At 60.3% G+C, this 16862-nt stretch overlaps 1 protein-coding gene across 1 annotated transcript in view; it reads left to right on the plus strand.

The window, feature by feature from the left end:
• Positions 1–4426: 4426 nt before the first annotated feature.
• Positions 4427–16862, plus strand: part of SMTN (smoothelin) — a 51807-nt gene continuing 39371 nt past the window's right edge. The window contains exons 1-2 of the mRNA XM_077835182.1: positions 4427–4494; positions 6214–6434. Of these exons, the coding sequence (XP_077691308.1) occupies positions 6384–6434 (51 nt within the window). The 5' untranslated portion in view covers positions 4427–4494; positions 6214–6383. The remainder of the gene's footprint in view (positions 4495–6213; positions 6435–16862) is intronic.

Below are 16862 nucleotides of genomic sequence, written 5' to 3' on the forward strand. Positions count from 1 at the left end.
AAGATGACCTCAGCCCCACTGTAGACACCATTAAATGCAACGACTGCCTCTCAGAGAGGAGGGTTTACTACAGGGAGGGGAGAACCCCTTCAGCCACTGTAACATTACACTACAGCCGCAGCAATTCTAGTGTAGACAGCCTGAGGCCATGCAAGAGGGTGCATTAAGCAAACTGCCCCTGCTGGGGAGCAGCAGGGTAATGGTTACCAATAACAGCACTTAAAGGGACGCTTGCAGGTCCAATTTACACCCAGATGTGGGATTTAATAAAAAGCTGTCACAAACACAGAGGGGACAGCGATATTTCCATGATGTGTTCAGTGTTTGTTTCTCATTCCAATGGAAAGAGTTTCTTTTTAAACAAACCAGTGGTCCCCAGTGGCATTGGCTGAGCCAGCGCATGACGAGCCAGGAAGGGAAATATGCTGAAGAGTGCAGTGACAATGACAAGCGTGTTTGTGCAGCCGGGCCGGGGGAGAGGCACAAAGTAGCAGAACCTTATGAACCAGGAGGAGTTTTTTCGATGGCAAACAGCCAGGTTTAATCATCTCTGGGAGTATTAAGGCAAGAGGGCCAGATCCAGGGCTGCATACAAAGTGCAGCTCTGGTGTGGGGGCAGAGGGGGAGGGGGATTTCAGCTACCCCAGTGGATGCCCCTGTCCTGGGGCTGACAGCCTCTGTGGGGCTCTACTCTATGCCAGCTGCCAAAGGTGCTCAGTGGTTATATGCGGAGGGCATGCCCCCTCCACTGGGGGCAGTGGTGCATAGGAGCCAGGGTGGCAGTCCTGGACTGACCGACGAGTCCCGTCTCTGTGGATCGATGCTGTGACTGTCATGCAGTGGAGAATCTGGGCCTGGCTTTTAACCTGGCAGCATCCCTGGACGGGGCTGCAGAGCCACACCCCACCCAGCGGGCAGGGAACGTGCAAGATGCTGCTGGCTGATGCTCTATAGCTGCATGAATCGGCATGTGGACCCCAAACCTGGTCTCTAGGCCCTCAGGTCATGAGTCGCTGCATTCATCAGGGGAATGAACTTCCACGGCTCTGCCTGCAGCCGCCCACCTGTTGTGTCTCCCCCCAGCGCCCCTTTGGGAAATCAGGCCCTACTTGTGGGGAGCCTCTTATTGCCAAGGGTCCACGCTGCCCACCGGGAGAGAGACTTCTTCGATCTGGGGCATGAAGGTGAAAAGCTGCTAGAGAAGCAATCACACAGCCCCAGGCAGATTCAAGACACCTGGGACATGGCTCCCCAGGCAACGCCTCTGCAGCCATCCAAAGGGGTTCTGCCAGCACTGGCGTCTGGCTCCTCCCTCACATGGGTTTCACCCCTTGCCATAGAAAGGAGCACAGAGCAAGACCCTCTGTCTGCTCCCTCTCCCCCAGACCTCGAGCTGAGTCACCAGGCCACGCACTACAGAAGAAGGCATGAAATGAAGCCGAGAGCGCTGTGCTCTCCGCGCAGGCAGCTCACGGGATGTGGTCTTGGCCATACATCCCCCCGCCAGCATACTGACAGGCCTGGGATCTCTAGGTGCAGATGAGGGAGAGGGCAGTGAAGGGGTGAAAATCATGGCAATGGAGTTCAAAACAAAGTCTGGAATCTGGGGCGTGTCTGGTGCTCAAAATAAAGGGCTGACTTTCCATATTTAGTCCAAATAAACACAGGCCAGGCTGGGAGCAGGGAGCTGCCAGGCTGGAGCCTCCCAGTGCAGACCCAGCCCAGATGCCCACATGGGAGGCAAGACTGAGCCAAGAGACCCCGCGCAGCCCTTGTGTCACCACAGCACCCCAGTCCCAGGCTTTCCGCAGGCACTCACAGGGACCCTCCTCATCACAGCCATGGCCCTTGGGTAGCTTCTGCTGACCCAGAGCCCCCAGGTCCTGCCCTGCCCACGAGCAGGGGGAGGAGAGAGGGCAAGTGCTGCTAGGAGGGGGCAGCATCCTCCCAGGCCATGTGAGCAGCTGGCAGGTTGCCATGGGGACAGCGACACCTGCAGATCAGAGCACATTCCCTTCCCACGGCACTGAGGGAGCCGCCCTCTCTGCACAGCCTGACCCCGATACAGAGACGAGGACAGAAGCAGCCCTGGATCTAGCTCCCCACCCCTAACCCCAGCGGGTTATCTCAGTCTGTCTCACTAACCCTCCCTAGCCTCACAGCCATACCCCCATCCTCTCACAGCCCCCCAGCCCCCAGATATGCAGCTGGCCCAGCCCAGTCTGCCCAGATGCCTGCCCAGCCATGGGCGCTCCCCCACTCTGCTGCCAATCTGCTTCCACCCCCGATCTTGTTCTGGGCCAGAACAAGAACTTGGAAGAGGGCCCCTTGTTCAGCCTGACTCTCGCAGGGACAGTTTCCACCCCACTCCCTAGCAGGGCACCTCCCCATGGCCTAGCACTGAAGAGGCTGCTGGGGCTTGCTCACCCTCTCACAACAGCAAAGTATGGAGGGGTACAGGAGGGAATGTAAAGACCAGCTGGCTGTCACTGCTAGCCGTTCCCCCCGGCCACTGAGATCTGGGAATGCCCTCAGAGCAGGGCTGCTATGGGAAAGGCAGCAGGATGGGGTGGTCCAAGCATAAGCTGTTCTTGCCTCATGCCCCCAGCTCAGCACGTGACTTTCAGTGAATCACTGATATCCCCAGATCTCAGCTTCCTCTTCCAACACTGTGACCTCACTGCATTAATTAGTGTTTTAAAACACACTGAACACCTGACAAGCTACTAAAGCGCTATAATTACCCAGTTAACAAAGGTGTGCCCCTGCCCCTCCCATCCCATTGCCTTCTATTGGTAGAATCAGAGCACCACAGCTGTGTGTCATGATCCCTGTTTTACTAACAGCTGCTGGTGATTCTCCTTTAGCTCACACAGAAGGGGTAGAAGGAGCAGAGTTCTATACCTGGTTGCAGCCCTGTGATTTCAAATGGCCAGTGCAGCACAATAAAGTCTTCAGGGGCCACAGGTTTGTTTCAACATTTCAAATTGTCTTTTGGTATCTTCTACAGCATCCACCCATGCCGTGCCACTAGTAACCCCCCTTCTTCCCCTGCTGCCTTTGGACCTGCTCCTCTTTGGTTTTGTCCTTGGCCGGCTGTTTGGATTCTTGCAATTTGTACTGCTCACCACACTGTGGTATCCGGGTACCAATACCATGCCATCATCGCCAGACAGACAGGAAGGCTCTTCTCCCCATTAGTGCACTGTGATGTGGTGTGGCAGCCCAGTACAAAAATCATCAGGCATCTCCTGGGAGAGCATCAACCCCTGGCCATGCACACAGAGACCGTCAAACCAGAGCCTATGGGCAGCCACTCCCCAGTGCTCCCCACTGCAGAGCGCAGCCCCCCAGCTGTCTAGCCATCAGCACGGGGTTTGTAGGAGTGGGGGCGTTAAAGAGTGATTTCAAGGAGTGGCCTTGCGGGTGTTTTCAGGGTGCTCCTTCCACACATGGGCAGCATGGGAGAGAGCACAATGGCGTTGGCAGGGAACATGCCAATGGGCACTGGAGGGTGGCATGGGGCTGGGTAAGGGACAATATGGAGGGCAGGGATAGGCTAGGAGGGGACGGAGGACAAAGACAAGGCATCTGGGGAGTGGAGGGGCAACAAGTCCAGGAGATAGTAGTGGGGCAGTGGGTGCCAGCAGCAGCCAGCACAGGCTCAGTCCCCTGAACAGGCAGCCCCCCAGGTCCCCCCCGGCACAGGCTCAGCCCCCCAGGTCCCCCCCGGCACAGGCTCAGCCTCCCGAACAGGCAGCCCCCCAGGTCCCCCCCAGCAGCGCAGGCACAGCCCCCCGAACAGGCAGCCCCCCAGGTCCCCCCCGGCACAGGCTCAGCCCCCCGATAGCCCCCCAGGTCCCCCCCGGCACAGGCTCAGCCCCCGAGGTCCCCCCCGGCACAGGCTCAGCCCCCCAGGTCCCCCCAGGCACAGGCTCAGCCCCCCGAACAGGCAGCCCTCCAGGTCCCCCCCAGCAGCGCAGGCTCAGCCCCCAGAACAGGCAGCCTCCCAACCCCTTCTCCCCGGCGCGGACTCCCTCCCCCCAGCCCCTGCCCGTCTCCCCCAGCCTCCAGAACAGACAGCCACCCATGCCCTCCCGCCAGTGCGGGCTCAGCCCCCACAATAGGCCGCCCCCCAACATCCATTCCCTGCACAGTACAGCGTGCCCCGACCCGCAACCCCCAGGCACGGGCATCTCCCTAGCTCAGCCCCACGCCTCTCAGAACTACGCGCCCCAGAATGCCGCGGGCGGGGCGGGGCTCTGGCTCGGGGCGGGGAGGTCAAGGAATTGAAATGAGCCAATGGAGAAGGAGAGTGAGCCGGATTGGGCGGTCCGCGCCCGGTGACTGGTGGGAGTGGGTGTGTGGGCGGGGCTGCCGGGTGGGGGTTGGGGCTGGTGCGGCGGCTGCGGCTCACTCCCAGCTGCGGCAGGAGCGGAGCGGAGCCGGGACGTGGCTGGAGCTCATGGCCTGGCCGAAGCAACGTTACGTGAGGTGCGCAGGGCAGCGCTCCGGATTAGAGGGAGGCAGGCAGGCACCGACTAATCCGGATTGAGGGTTTGGAGGGGCAGCGTCCGGTGTGGGTTAAAGGACTGGCCGTTCCTAGTTGAGCATGGGGGTGGTGCTCTCTGATCCGGATTAAGGAATTAGTGGATCTGGCTAATTGGGGGAGGTCGGGTGATCTCTAATCTGGATTGTACAGTTGGGGAGACTGCCAAATCTGGATTGGGTGCTGTTTGCTAATCCAGATTAAAGAGGGAGGGGAAAGACTGACCAACCCCTCCCCCCAACCCAAACAAACCCAAAAGTTGGGAAAGTCTCTCATTTAAACCTATCCCTGGCTCGCTGCGGGCAAACTATTCCAGAGCTGTGCCCTCTGGGTTTTTCCTTCCCTTCCTTAAAGCATCCGGTAGTGCTACTGCCAGGGATGAGCTACTTGTCTGATCTGGTTTGGCAGTTCCTACTTCCTTTAGCCCTTTCTGGATGGGTGGGGACATAGAACCAATCTGCAATAAGGAAATCTGGGAGCCCGGCCAGTCCCAGTGTAGGACCTGGTAGGAGTGGGTGTATAGGCTATGGAACCTTTCACCACAGGACTAGTTTATTTGGATCTGAGACCAGCCATGCCTGAAAACGGCTAATGGCTATTTGGTAGTTTATGTGAAATGCGTTTGTCCAGTCCCCTGTGGACAAATAGTCGCCTCACAGCTGGGGCTAGCTGGTGACCTGAGTTGGCTGTATCCGCAGAGAGACCATGGACGGTATCTCAGCTCTCTGTTGCCCCTGAGCAGAGTCCTCCACTTTGTTTAGTAGCCTGATGACTTTCACCAGCACTAAACTCTGAGGGCAACAAGTACAATGTAAATTAACAGGTTTCAGAGTAACAGCCGTGTTAGTCTGTATTCGCAAAAAGAAAAGGAGTACTTGTGGCACCTTAGAGACTAACCAATTTATTTGAGCATAAGCTTTTGTGAGCTACAGCTCACTTCATTGGATGCATCCGATGAAGTGAGCTGTAGCTCACGAAAGCTTATGCTCAAATAAATTGGTTAGTCTCTAAGGTGCCACAAGTACTCCTTTTCTTAATGTAAATTAAGACACCTGGGCAGAGCTGGGGGAATTGGCCAGCACTAAAAAGGTGGGTATACTCGGACCAGCCAACCCACAATAATAAACTGGGAGTAACTGATGTGAATGGCCACTTCCCTTTCTGGTTGTAGTTTTTGATGCCCAAATATTGTACCTCTCTGAGGTTTTTAATTTTTAATTTTAATTTTGGTTTTAATAAGATCAAAGTGTATTTGGGGAATCTCTCTCCTCTTGATCAAAATGTAGGTGGTGTGTGTATGGGTGGGGAGATGCAGGCGGATGGTGTCTCTGGATAAATAAACTGGGGAGGAAGTGAGGTTAAGGGGTGCTGGCAGATCTGGATGCATGAATGTGGGGTGCAGGGCTGGAGAAATAGTAGGAAGCTTTGTGTGAGTGGAACGGATGCATTTAGCTCAGGCTCTGCCTCTGGCAGAGCATAGCGTGTTGGTGATGAACTTGGAGTAGGCTGTGGTTCGCTTTCAGAGTGACTCTTTTTCCAGCACTGGGATTAACAGCCAGTGAAACAGCTGTAGGTTGATCCCATTTGCCTTTCAGCAGAGGTTTAATAAATCCAGGAACCCCTTTGCAGCTTCGCTGACACGCCTGCAATCTGTTCCTTTGCAGAATTCCTTCTGTGAGCTGGCAGACCAGTACAGAACGGGGCCTGACCCGGCCCTACGACCCGCTCCCATCTGCTCACTTCCACGCAGCATCCAGCCCTGAGAGCTGCCCAGAACAGTGCAGTGACTGAGACCAGGCCTGCCTGCCTGCATTTGGAGTGAAGGGAGGCAAGCATGTCTGAAGAGAACCTCCTGAGCATGGATGAGGGAGCCCTCCGGAAACTGGTGAGTCCCTCCTGAGGTGCAGCCCCATGGGAATGTGTGTGTGTGTACCTCGTCGGTAGCTCCTGACCTTGATGGTGTCCTCTCTGCAAAGCGCTCAAACCTTCCCTGCTGAAAGAAAAGAGAAACCACTGTTAAATTCACCTTTCTGCTTGAGCCTTTCCCCTGACAGCATGGCAGCTGTAGCCCAGGGTGGCTGGCTGAGCACTGGGGCTCTCTGGGTGCCTGGGAGTATGTGTCAGGTGTTCAGCTGTAATCAGGATGGGGCGAAGAAATGGAAACCATTCCTGTAATCTCCAAAGCACAACCTGGGCAGGACGTATGCACACCCTGCTGCTGCCAGGGTAAGGCCCTGGCCACTGGGGTTGTGGCTCTGTTTCTGTTTGCACTGTAACTGTTGCTGGGCTGGAAGAACTCAGGTACAGCCCTGCCATGCTTCGGTCTTGCAGTGTAAATGGGACCTTTGTGCACCTAGGCTTTGGCACAGTTTGGGATCTGGCTGAGACCAGTTCTCTCTCCATGGCGGAAGCAGATCAATGCAGTGGCTGTTAGTGTAGACGGCCTTTCTTTGAAACTGGTTTCCTAGCTCCTGGTGGTGGTGCTGTGCTCTATGGGCAGGCCGATCAGGTGAGCTTGGCTGGCACAGCTGGAGGGGTTGGGAGGCTGCTTGTTTGTAACTCAGTAGGTAAAACATCTCTGCCTGCTCTCCAGAGACCCCCCTGGGCCTGGGAATGGCGTGAACGTGGCTGAAGCTAAGCAGTGCTAGTTTGTACTCAGGCCTGGGCGTAACAGAAGGGTGAGCGGTCCTAGCCCCCTGCTGTGTGGGGTGGGGGCGATGAGATGGGGCAAGTCTAGTGGAATAGCCTGGGCCTACGTGGGGATGCTCCATACTGTGGGGCCTGAGCGGGCTGCGTCTGCGGTCCCTGCGTTTGGAAACGGTCGCTGGCTGCAGGGCCAGTCGCCCATCGCACGAGTGACTGGAGATAAGTGACTGGCCCCTGGGAGCGCCCTGTGTGAGTGCCCGCTTTGCATCCCTGGCTGCATGCTGAGCTCTTGGCTAATGGGGGCTCTGGGGTCACTTCCCTGTCTGTGGGACTGCGAGCTCTCCCCACTGAGCCAGACGCACTGGGCTGCAGCCACAGCTCCCATGAGGGCTCTTTGCGGCCTTTCTTCCCCCGTAGGGCTGAGTGAGGTGGGGAGTGCCAAAGCGTGTTGACCCAAATCTCCTCAGGCGGCTGCTGCTGCTTGCTCCCATGGGGGGCACAGGGACCCTGGGGGATCAGCTCCTGCCCATGCCGAGCCCCCACCACCAGGGCCTGATGATGGGGCACATCCATAGGCAGAGAGAGCGGCGGGTGCCCAGTGAGCAGCAGGGTTAATGCTCGCTCTCTGAGGAAGCAGAGCTCTGCCACTCCCTGCCTAAATGTTGGCCGCGTGGGGGCCCGACCCCCTCGTTCTGTCACTGGGAGGGGAGAGGGCTGCCACTTCCCAGCTCTGTGCCTGGCATGGGGGGGCTCCACTGTAGCTCTGGCAAGCTCGCTGTCCTGTTGCTGCTGACCATATCCCTGGCCTTGGGATCAGTCCCTTCTGCGGGCTTCCCCTGCCCCAGACGCAATCTGCCACTTGCTCCGTTGCCTTGCCCAGCTCAGCTATGGTGCTGAGCCGCCACACACTCCCAGCCTGTGTTCTGGGCTCCTGCTGCCAGGGCCAGATGTTCATGCTGTTGCTTGTCACCTGCCTTGTGCTTGTCTGGCTCTGGTCTCTGTCTCCTGCCCGCCCAGGTGGCCTTGCCCTGCACCTGGGACCTGCTTTCTGTGGCTAGAATCCAGTCACAGCAGGAAGCACTCTGCCCGCTCTCTGCAGGGCCCCTGCATTGCGGGCACCTGTCCTGGAGCAGCCAGCGCTCCCCATCTGCTCCAGCTCCCTCCCTAATGTACGCGTCGTGTTGCCTAGTGTGCCTGCGGAAGGGATGCCACGAGCTAGGGCAGAAACCTCCCATCCTCCTCCTGCCCAGTTTCTCACCCGGCCTGCTACACACACACTGGGTCCCAGGGCAAGGCGTCTGCAGTGCCCCCGCAGTAATACTGCCCCCCTGCCCCCCCAGGCTAGCTGGTTTCCTCTCTGGGCGGAGCCCCCCTCCCTGCTCAGTGTGTCCTGCCTGCTGGAGTGGTCAGAGAGCTCCCAACACCAGGGTGAGGAAGTGGCGGGGACTCCTGAGTGGGTGCCAGCCAGTGGTCTGCTCCAGAGCACACTGCTGGGGCCGAGGTCGGGCAGGCTGGGCTGCAGCCCATGTGGCTGAGCTCTGCTGCCCTCAGCAGGGAGGCTAGATTTCCCCACTCCCTCCCCACCAAGACTCCCTCCTGTGGGCAGTCCTGGCCCGCCGGCTGCCCCCAGCAGAGCAGCTCAGCAGGGAGTTGGCAGTGGACGTACTGGAGATTGGGACTGCGGCCAGTTGATGGCCAATCACCTGGGGTGACACACTGGGGCTGTTGCGGGGTCAAAGGCCTCCAGCGTGGGCCCGGAGAATCTGGTTCTCCGGGGTCAAAGGCCTCCAGCGTGGGCCCGGAGAACCTGGTTCTCCGGGAGAACGCTGCCAAAGGCCCTATGCTGCCCTCTCTGCTGTGGGGCCAGGCACAGCTGGATTGCTAACCACCCCTTCCCTCATCTCGGCTGCTGGCCTCTAGCTGGAGGGTTTGGCTCTGGCTCTCCAAAGGCCAAACTGCTCGTGAATCCTGGGAAATGGTTAACGGCAGGAAGCTGAGTCAGCCTGGAAGGAACGTCCTGTCTCAGCAGGCAGGGGGACAGGAGACCTTGCACCCCCTGGGACTCGGGGGGCCGGTGCTTGGCCTGTCCGTCCTGCATGTGTCTGGGAGCCAGCCCTTGGGAGTGCGCTCTGGGTGGCAATGTGGGGACCTCCCCGCCCCCCGCAGGCTCGGCAGGGGGAGAGGGCAGCAAGAGCGGTAGTGCGGAGAGCTACAGCGAAGAAGACTGTTGCCCCCACGGCGGGGAGCTGGCGTGAAGGGATGGAGGAAGCTGGCACTAGATCAGCAGAGAGGAAGGCACAGGACAGCAGATAGAGCAGCCAGCTGGAGTGAGAGATCCTGCGGTGAGCGGGGAGCCCGGGGTGTGGCTGGAGGGTGTGACTGATCCTCTCGGGGCGGTGAGAAGCTGTGACAGTATGGAGAGCTGGCGGGGCTCAGTCGTCCAGGCCAGAGGAGATGGGCCGCAGTGGAGGGGGAGCAGGTGCTCTGACGTACCGGAGCAGTGTGGCTGAGGCATAGGAGGTGTGGGTGCAGAAGGTGAGCTCAGGATGAGGCCAGTGTTACAGCCTGTGCTGAGAGTGGGAAGGGAGCAGGGGCACAGCCTGGGTTGGAGGGAGAAGGGGGCTGGGGGGCACGCCACTGAAGCAGAGTTGTGGTGGAGGGAGCAGCCATGGGGCGAGCCAGGGCGCCTGGCTCGCTAGGTAGGAGCGAGGCTGTGCTGGGAAGGCACCAGGCCCGCGCACAGCTGCCGGGAGAGCAGCAGGCCTGCCTGGTGCCAGGAGGATGAGGAGGGGAGCGATTGCAGTCAGATGCTCGTCCCTGGCTCCATGGAGGAGGGCGCTTTCCAGGTGATGCCTGGAGCGAGACCTGCAGGGGGACGTGGGAGGAGGGGGGCTCTGCTGAGGCCTGCAGGGGATGGTGTTGGGGCAGGGCGGTGGCAGCTGTTGGAGGGTTACTGGGAAGGGCAGCAGTGTGGGGAGGTGGGAGGGCATGAGGGGGGCCCGCATGTGATGCCTGGCTTGTGTGGGAGCCCCTTGCCCAGTGTGGGGCAGGGACTTGCCAGCGACAGCAGCTGGTGCTGGATGACTGTTTGGGAGCCTTATCTTCTCTCCAGCACAGTCCTGTGACCCTCCCCTGCCCAGCACCTGACTGCCCTCTCAGTGCCTATGGCCCTTGCTGAGCTCTTGTTTGGGTCGCTGGCTGAAGGGTTTCCAGGTGCATCTGTCCTGGCGCCTGGTTCTTGTGGCCAAGGACCTGGGCTGGAGTCGGAGACACAGGTTCTCGTGTGGACTCTGGCGCTGTCTGGCTGCGTGACCTGAGTGGCCCTGTGAGGAGAGCGTCTGCCCTGCTAGAGCCTGGTGCTGGGCAGTTACTCGGGCCCTGCCCTTCTGTGTGCTTGGAGGGTGAACAGAAGAGCTGGGGCGCCCAGCTCGACCTGTTCTGAGTGCTTGGAGGTGCGGAGTCCTTGCTGAGGGCATGGCAGAGAGGGGCTTTCTTTCTGTTGCCTGGTGTAGACCACAGGTGCCCTAGCTGTGCCAGAAACCCATGTGTAGATAGGGGTCGCCCCATCTGTGCCTCAGTTTCTCCGTTAATTCTCCTCATACCCTGGGGAAACAGGGGCTTGACTCAGCTACTGATGGAGCAGCACCGTGAGCTCCTCTGCTGGAGGGTGTACTCAGAGGGGGAGAAGCATGGCTGGGATCCTGGGATGGCTCTGTCTCCTTCTCTCTGCCCCTCCAGGGGCTCCTGGGCCAAGTTGCTCCCTCCCAATGCGGATTGTCACCTGTGCTCTCGTCTGGCCTGGCAATGGCTGCGGCGCCTGCTGGACAGGGCACGTGGGCCGAGCAGCAGGGGCTGGGCCCAGGTGTTGTGGGGAAGGGGTGTGGTGGTTAGGTTTCTCTGAGGCGTGTCACTCCCCAGATGTCTCCCGCGTGGGGCTGGAGGGGGCTAGGCGCTCTGTGGGGGAGCCCCCTTCCCAGGGGCTGTCCCCTAGCTGTGTGTTCTGCCTTGGGCAGGCTGGGAGAGGCCCCTTCCTAGCTGGCATGGGAGGAGGGATTTTTCTGCTGGCTTTTGGCTCTGTTGTGCTGGAAGAGGATTAGTCCATATAAGGAAAAACTGCCTGCCTCTCCCTGTACTTCCTCCCCCTCTCCCCAGCGCTGGCTCTCCACGCCCAGCTGCCTCTGTTCCCCTCTGCCCTAGCTCTGTTTAAACCAGTGGGTTCTTGCCCCCTCCCAGCCTTTCCGCTTTCCACCCCATGCATTCCTGAGGGGTCTGCAATGGGGTGGGGGGGCTGGCCTGTTCTTAGGGGGCACCGTGTGGGTGGGGGGACTAGTGATCTCTCCGTTGTATGCAGGTGCTGCCTCTCTCGGTGCTCACCAGGCTGGCTTGCTCGGAGCCTTTCTGCCCCCGAGCTGGGTGTGTGCCAGGCTTCCTGGTGCTGAGCTCTGGCCAGGGGGCCACTGCCATGCCCAGTTGGCAGCTGATTGGATGGTTTGAATGTTCACACTGTTGCCTTCTCTTCTGAAAGGGAGCCGGGCAGTTCTGGGGCTGACTCAGCCCATGCAGCAATAAGTGAAGTGTGGCCAAGTCTGGTCATGGGGGAGACGGAGCCCCCAGATCCTTCAGCCTGCATGGGGTGGCACCCCGAGAACTTGCCCTGGCAGCCCCAGCTGTGGGAAAATGGGTAACCCCCCTGGCAGGGCTCTGGTGCGATCAGGGGGATTGTAAATGTCTCTGAGTAACATGGACCAAAATCCTCCCAGAGAGAGGGGGAGTCTTTTGCCCCTGGGGCAGGCCTGGGTCACAGGGGCCCGTGCTGTCGCCTGGACACCCCCACCTCTCACACGCAGCAGGATGCATCCGTGGACTCCAGCCCAGCCTGTTAAGCTGCAGGTGGGTATGCTGAGCCCCCTCTGCACCAGGTTGACCCAAAGCTCGACCCGGCCTCTCCACATTCCAGTCTGGCTCATTAGAGAGGCAGAATGCAAATCCCCTCGCAGCTGGGGCCAGACGAAGGGCAGGCCAGGGCTGGAGGGACGCAGGTGCAGGGTCCACCTGTTTCTTCACTGATGCTGGCTTTTGGGAAGGGTTGTCTCCCCCCACCCCTTTGGATCCTTGCTTTACCTTCACTCAATCCCTCTCCCAGCCCTGGCTCTCGCTTTCCCACTGATCCTCCTCCCCCACCTGCCTACAGTCCTTCCTTTGAACTGTTGTGCAGTGTTGTTCTGCACTGTTAAACAGCTGCCATGACCCACCCCAGAGATGGCTGCCTGGGGCTGGGGTGGATGGCTTCAAGAGACAGGTGGTCCGTAGAGCCTTTAGAGATGCAGGCCATGAGAGAAGTGCACCCGACTACTGTCCGTAGTTCTGTCTGCTCAGTCAGTCCATCCATGTGCCCGTGTCTGGCTCCTTGATGCCCCTCTTTCTGTTGTGTGCTGGCTCCCTTGGGTCCTTTGCCTGCCCCCAAAGCCATGCGGGTTTGGAGGTAATTATAGCTTCTCAGCAGCAGCTGCCTATAAATGGAAAACTTGCCCCGTCCCAGTGCTGGGGACAGGCTTGTGAATGGCAGGGGGCCTGGCACTGCCAGGGAAGCCGCCCACCTGTGACTTGCGGGAGCCCTGTTTACAAGGCCACATCGTATGTTTCGCTAGGCAGGCGTTAGCTTGTAACCATTAATTTACTGCCTGGCAGGGGAGGGGGTGCATGAGGGCCTCTGGGAGCTCCCAGCCAGCCGGCTCAGCTGAGCAGGGTGGGACATTTAGTCCTTTCCCTGCAGATCGGCTCAGGCTGTGGTTTCCAGCACATTTGTTTCCCCTGCGCAGCTGGCCGCAGAGCATCGAGGGCTGTTTGTTTTCCCTGTCTTGGGCTCGGTGCTGATGTGGGTCAGAGATGTGGATGCTTCGCCTGCTCTGTTGTAATCTCTCCTCCATGGAGGGAATGCTTTCCAGGGAACCAAGCGCAGAGCTGGAGACCCTGGCTGGCTTCTCTCCCTTTCTCCGTTCTCTGTCTGTCTGGGAGCAAGAGGGCTCCAGAGGCCCGATATTGGAAGAGAAGCCTGGTCTCTGGCTGGGCTGCTCCCCCAGGAGGCATTGGGCTGAGGGGCGCAGCTGCGACTGCAGAACTGCCAGCCGAGGGGGCAGAGCTGCCAGGATTGGGCGAGCATGATAGGTGCCGTTCTTCCTGGCTGGCTGGGGTCCTGGCCTGCGCTCTGGGCAAGGAAGGCCATGTGGGGTGGTGGGGTGGGCTGCAGGCCATGTCTCCACAGGGAAGGGGCACGGGTGCTCCTGGCCATCCGCTCTGGGAGCGTGTGCGCCAGCCGTGTTGATTCAGGCAGTCCTGCTCCCAGCAGCCCAGCGCGACCGGCCCTCTGCCCTTCCTGCGTGGCCCGGGGGTCAGGCGCGCCGCAGCGAGACACGGGGCTGCCAGGAAACGGAGGTGACAACGAAGGCAAACGTGACCCAGTGTCCAGGAAATGGTGCTGGGGCCAAGCGCTGTCAGCAGGGTGAAGGAGGGAGGCACGCTGCGGGGGCTAGGCCAGGGGGAGGGGTTCCCTCCTTCCTGCTCCGATAAAGAACTGCAGTGCCAAAACGCAGGGACAGGGATGGTGGAGAGGCACCTCCTGTCTGCACCATGAGGGGAAAGGCTCCAAAACCCTCCATGTCCACTCCCACCATCCCTACTCTGCCCCCATCCCTGCACTGCCATCTCGTAGGAGTGATGCCCACAGCAATGTCTGTCCCCTCTATGGAGATGTGCCATGCTGGGGGCTGGGCAGGCCTCCCGCTGTACCTGCATCCAGTGGGATGGGGAGTTGGGGGTTGGGGTGCTGATGCTCGCACAGCAGCTGGTCACAGCCTGGGGGTCTCAATGGGAGCAGCTGGAAGGTCTGCAGGGCTGAGGGCTCATCTGAGCCAACTGCCCCTGCACAGTGGGGTGCTGGGCCTGTTGCCCGTGGCTAGCCGGCAATGCCTCTGCCTTGCCTTGGGGAGAGTCCATCTGATTTTCCCCAGACCTCCCCCCACCCCACCCCCAGATTTCCCTTCTCCTGGGAAGCAGTGTCTTGCAGCTGAGCCCTTGGAGGGGGCTGGGGCTCCAGCTGGTCTCTCTGCCTGCGGGGGCAGGTTTGCTTCCTCGGGTTGGGTGTCTCCGAGCTGCGTCCACACCAGGTTTTTCCCCACAGCAGGGGCACTGCAGACGGGTCCCTGGGCTGCTCTCCCCGCCTTCTCCCCCCCCCCCCCCACCCCCCCAGAGCAGGTCTGCACACCACAGTGGCAGGGCTGGTGGCCCATCTGCAGTGGCTGGAGCAGCTGTGCAGGGGTAGGAGCCTTGAGCTTGGTGTGGACATGCCCCCTCTTCCCGCTGTGGGGCTGGAGTACCGCTCGGCGCCTGGCAAGGCTGGGTGCTGATGGGGTGACCTCAAGGCAGCATTTGGAGAGGGCTGTTCAGGCAGAGGCCGGGCCAGTTCGGCTCAGCCACCGGGGCCCAGAGGCAGCGCGTGGAGGCGGCTTTTGTGGATGGGAGGGGGAGGGGCAGGAACTGCTGGGGGGCGTGCCCCCCACTCACTCTGCATGGCACCTCTGATCTTCCCCTCCCCCAGAACGTCCTTGCTGATGCTGCACAGGGAAGCCCCTGCCCCAGGGCTCTGGCCACGGGCACCTGCCCTGCCCCTGCCAGACTGAAACCCGCCCAGGAGTTAGTCTGTCTGCTGAGCGCTCCTGCTGCCTGGGGCAGCTGATCCTGCAGGCTGGCAGCTGAGGGGGAAGCACCCAAGCCTGCTCCTGTGGGTGATGGTTCCTGAGGGGCAGCACATGCCCGGCTCTCTGTGCTGTGCGGCCCTGCCCTGCCCTGGGATGGAATAGCTGCTGCTTGCAGGTCACCAAGCCAGCCGTTGCTAGGCCCAGCACTGTTCTGACTCTGAACGGCCCAGGGGCTGTGGCCCAGGCTTGCCCAGGAGGAAGCCCAGTGCCAGGGCTCCTGCTTCCCACCCCACCATCTCTTTGTCCTGGGGAAGCTCCAGAGAAGAGCCTGAGGGGCCCAGCGTGGTGAGTTCACCCTGCAGAGCAGGCAGCGGCACTAGGCAGGGCTGGGCCATGGAAGGGCAGAGCGAGATGCTGTCCCAGGCTGGCTATGCTGGAGTCCCAAGGCGGGGAGAGGCGTTGCTGGGGGGCAGAACGGCCTGCCCTGGCTGTGGGAGCTTTGCCTTGGCCTGCTGACGATGGCTGGGTGCCCACAAGGGGTTTACCCCGGAGCAGGGCACACCTGGCTCTGCAGGAGGAGAGGCCTGGGTCTACCAAGAGGAGGGCAGGCAGCCCCCTGGCCCAGGATGCCCTGCAGTGCCCCGTAGCCTCTCCCAAGGTGAAGAGTCCAGCTCCGTGCTGATGGGCAGGGACAGGCAGGAGCACCAATTCCTGGCTGGGCTGGGCTGAGCAGGGCATGAGGAGTGCAGAGCTTGTGCCCCAATCCTGGGCAGGGCGAAGGGCCCTGGGCCCCATGCTGAGCTCTGCTTCCTCCCCAGAGCCCCTCACAAGCTCCTGTCCTCTGGAAGCCTGACTCCTCCATCCCTCAGGGCCTGGCAGCACCACGGGGGAGCGTGGGCGGTGGCAGAATCCCAGCTCTGTGGGACTGCTGAGTTGTCACGGAGTCCCTGGGCGTTGCTCTGGAACTGCTCCCCATGAAGCCAGTCAGGACTCTGGGAAAGTCTCCTTTCTGGGAGCAGCCTGTCTGCAGGACACACAGCTCACCCGGCTTCCACCTCCCTGGGTCTGACCCCGGAGCATTCAGCCTCCTCTGCCCCTCCGTGCGCTTCCCACAGCGAGTCCGCTCAGGCAGGGCTCCTGGGGAAGCCAGAGGGTCCTACCCCCAACTCCGCAGTCAGACATGACTCTCAGCCAGCCAGTAAAACAGAAGGTTTATTAGACGACAGGAACATGGTCTAAACCAGAGCTTGTAGGTGCAGAGAACTGGACCCCTCAGCTGGGTCCATTTTGGGGCCAGTGAGCCAGTCAACCACGTCTGTACTTCACTCCATGTCTCCAGCCAGCCCCAAACTGAAACTCCCTCCAGCCCCTCCTCCTCTGGACTTTGTCCCTTTCCCGGGCCAGGAGGGAACCTGATTCCTTTGTTCTCCAACCCTTTAGCTCTCACCTTGCAGGGGGGAAGGGCCCAGGCCATCAGTTGCCAGGAAACAGGGTGTCGGCCATTCTCTGTGTCCAGACCCCTGCACACACCTGACCTTTAGGGCTCTGCAATGATCGTACACCATTACCTCACCACCTAGATACTTAAGAACCGCCTAGGGGAAACTGAGATACCCCCACACTATTCAGAGGAAACATTAAGAACAGTCCCGCTTTGTCACACGAGTGCAGGCATGAGCACTCGGCTTCAGGGCCAGGATGGCAGGGAGAAGGGGAGCCCACGGGGAGAAGGGGAGCCCACGGGGAGAACGGGGCAGGGTACTAGCCTGGGCGGGCTGTGTTGGGGTTGGGGGCATCAGGCTGTGAATCTGAGAGACCCCAATGGAGCTGGCTCATGGGAGGTGTGAGGCCTCCCAGCCTCCTGGCTGATCCCTGTGCAGTCTGTCAGCAGATGGAAAGGGTAATGCTGCCAGGCAGGGTTTCCTGTCTGTGGAAGGGCGGGGTGGGCCGCCTGCCCCATGTGGTGTCTCCTT

Source organism: Eretmochelys imbricata, chromosome 15 (genome assembly GCF_965152235.1).
Source record: "Eretmochelys imbricata isolate rEreImb1 chromosome 15, rEreImb1.hap1, whole genome shotgun sequence".
NCBI classification, from domain to species: Eukaryota; Metazoa; Chordata; order Testudines; family Cheloniidae; genus Eretmochelys; species Eretmochelys imbricata.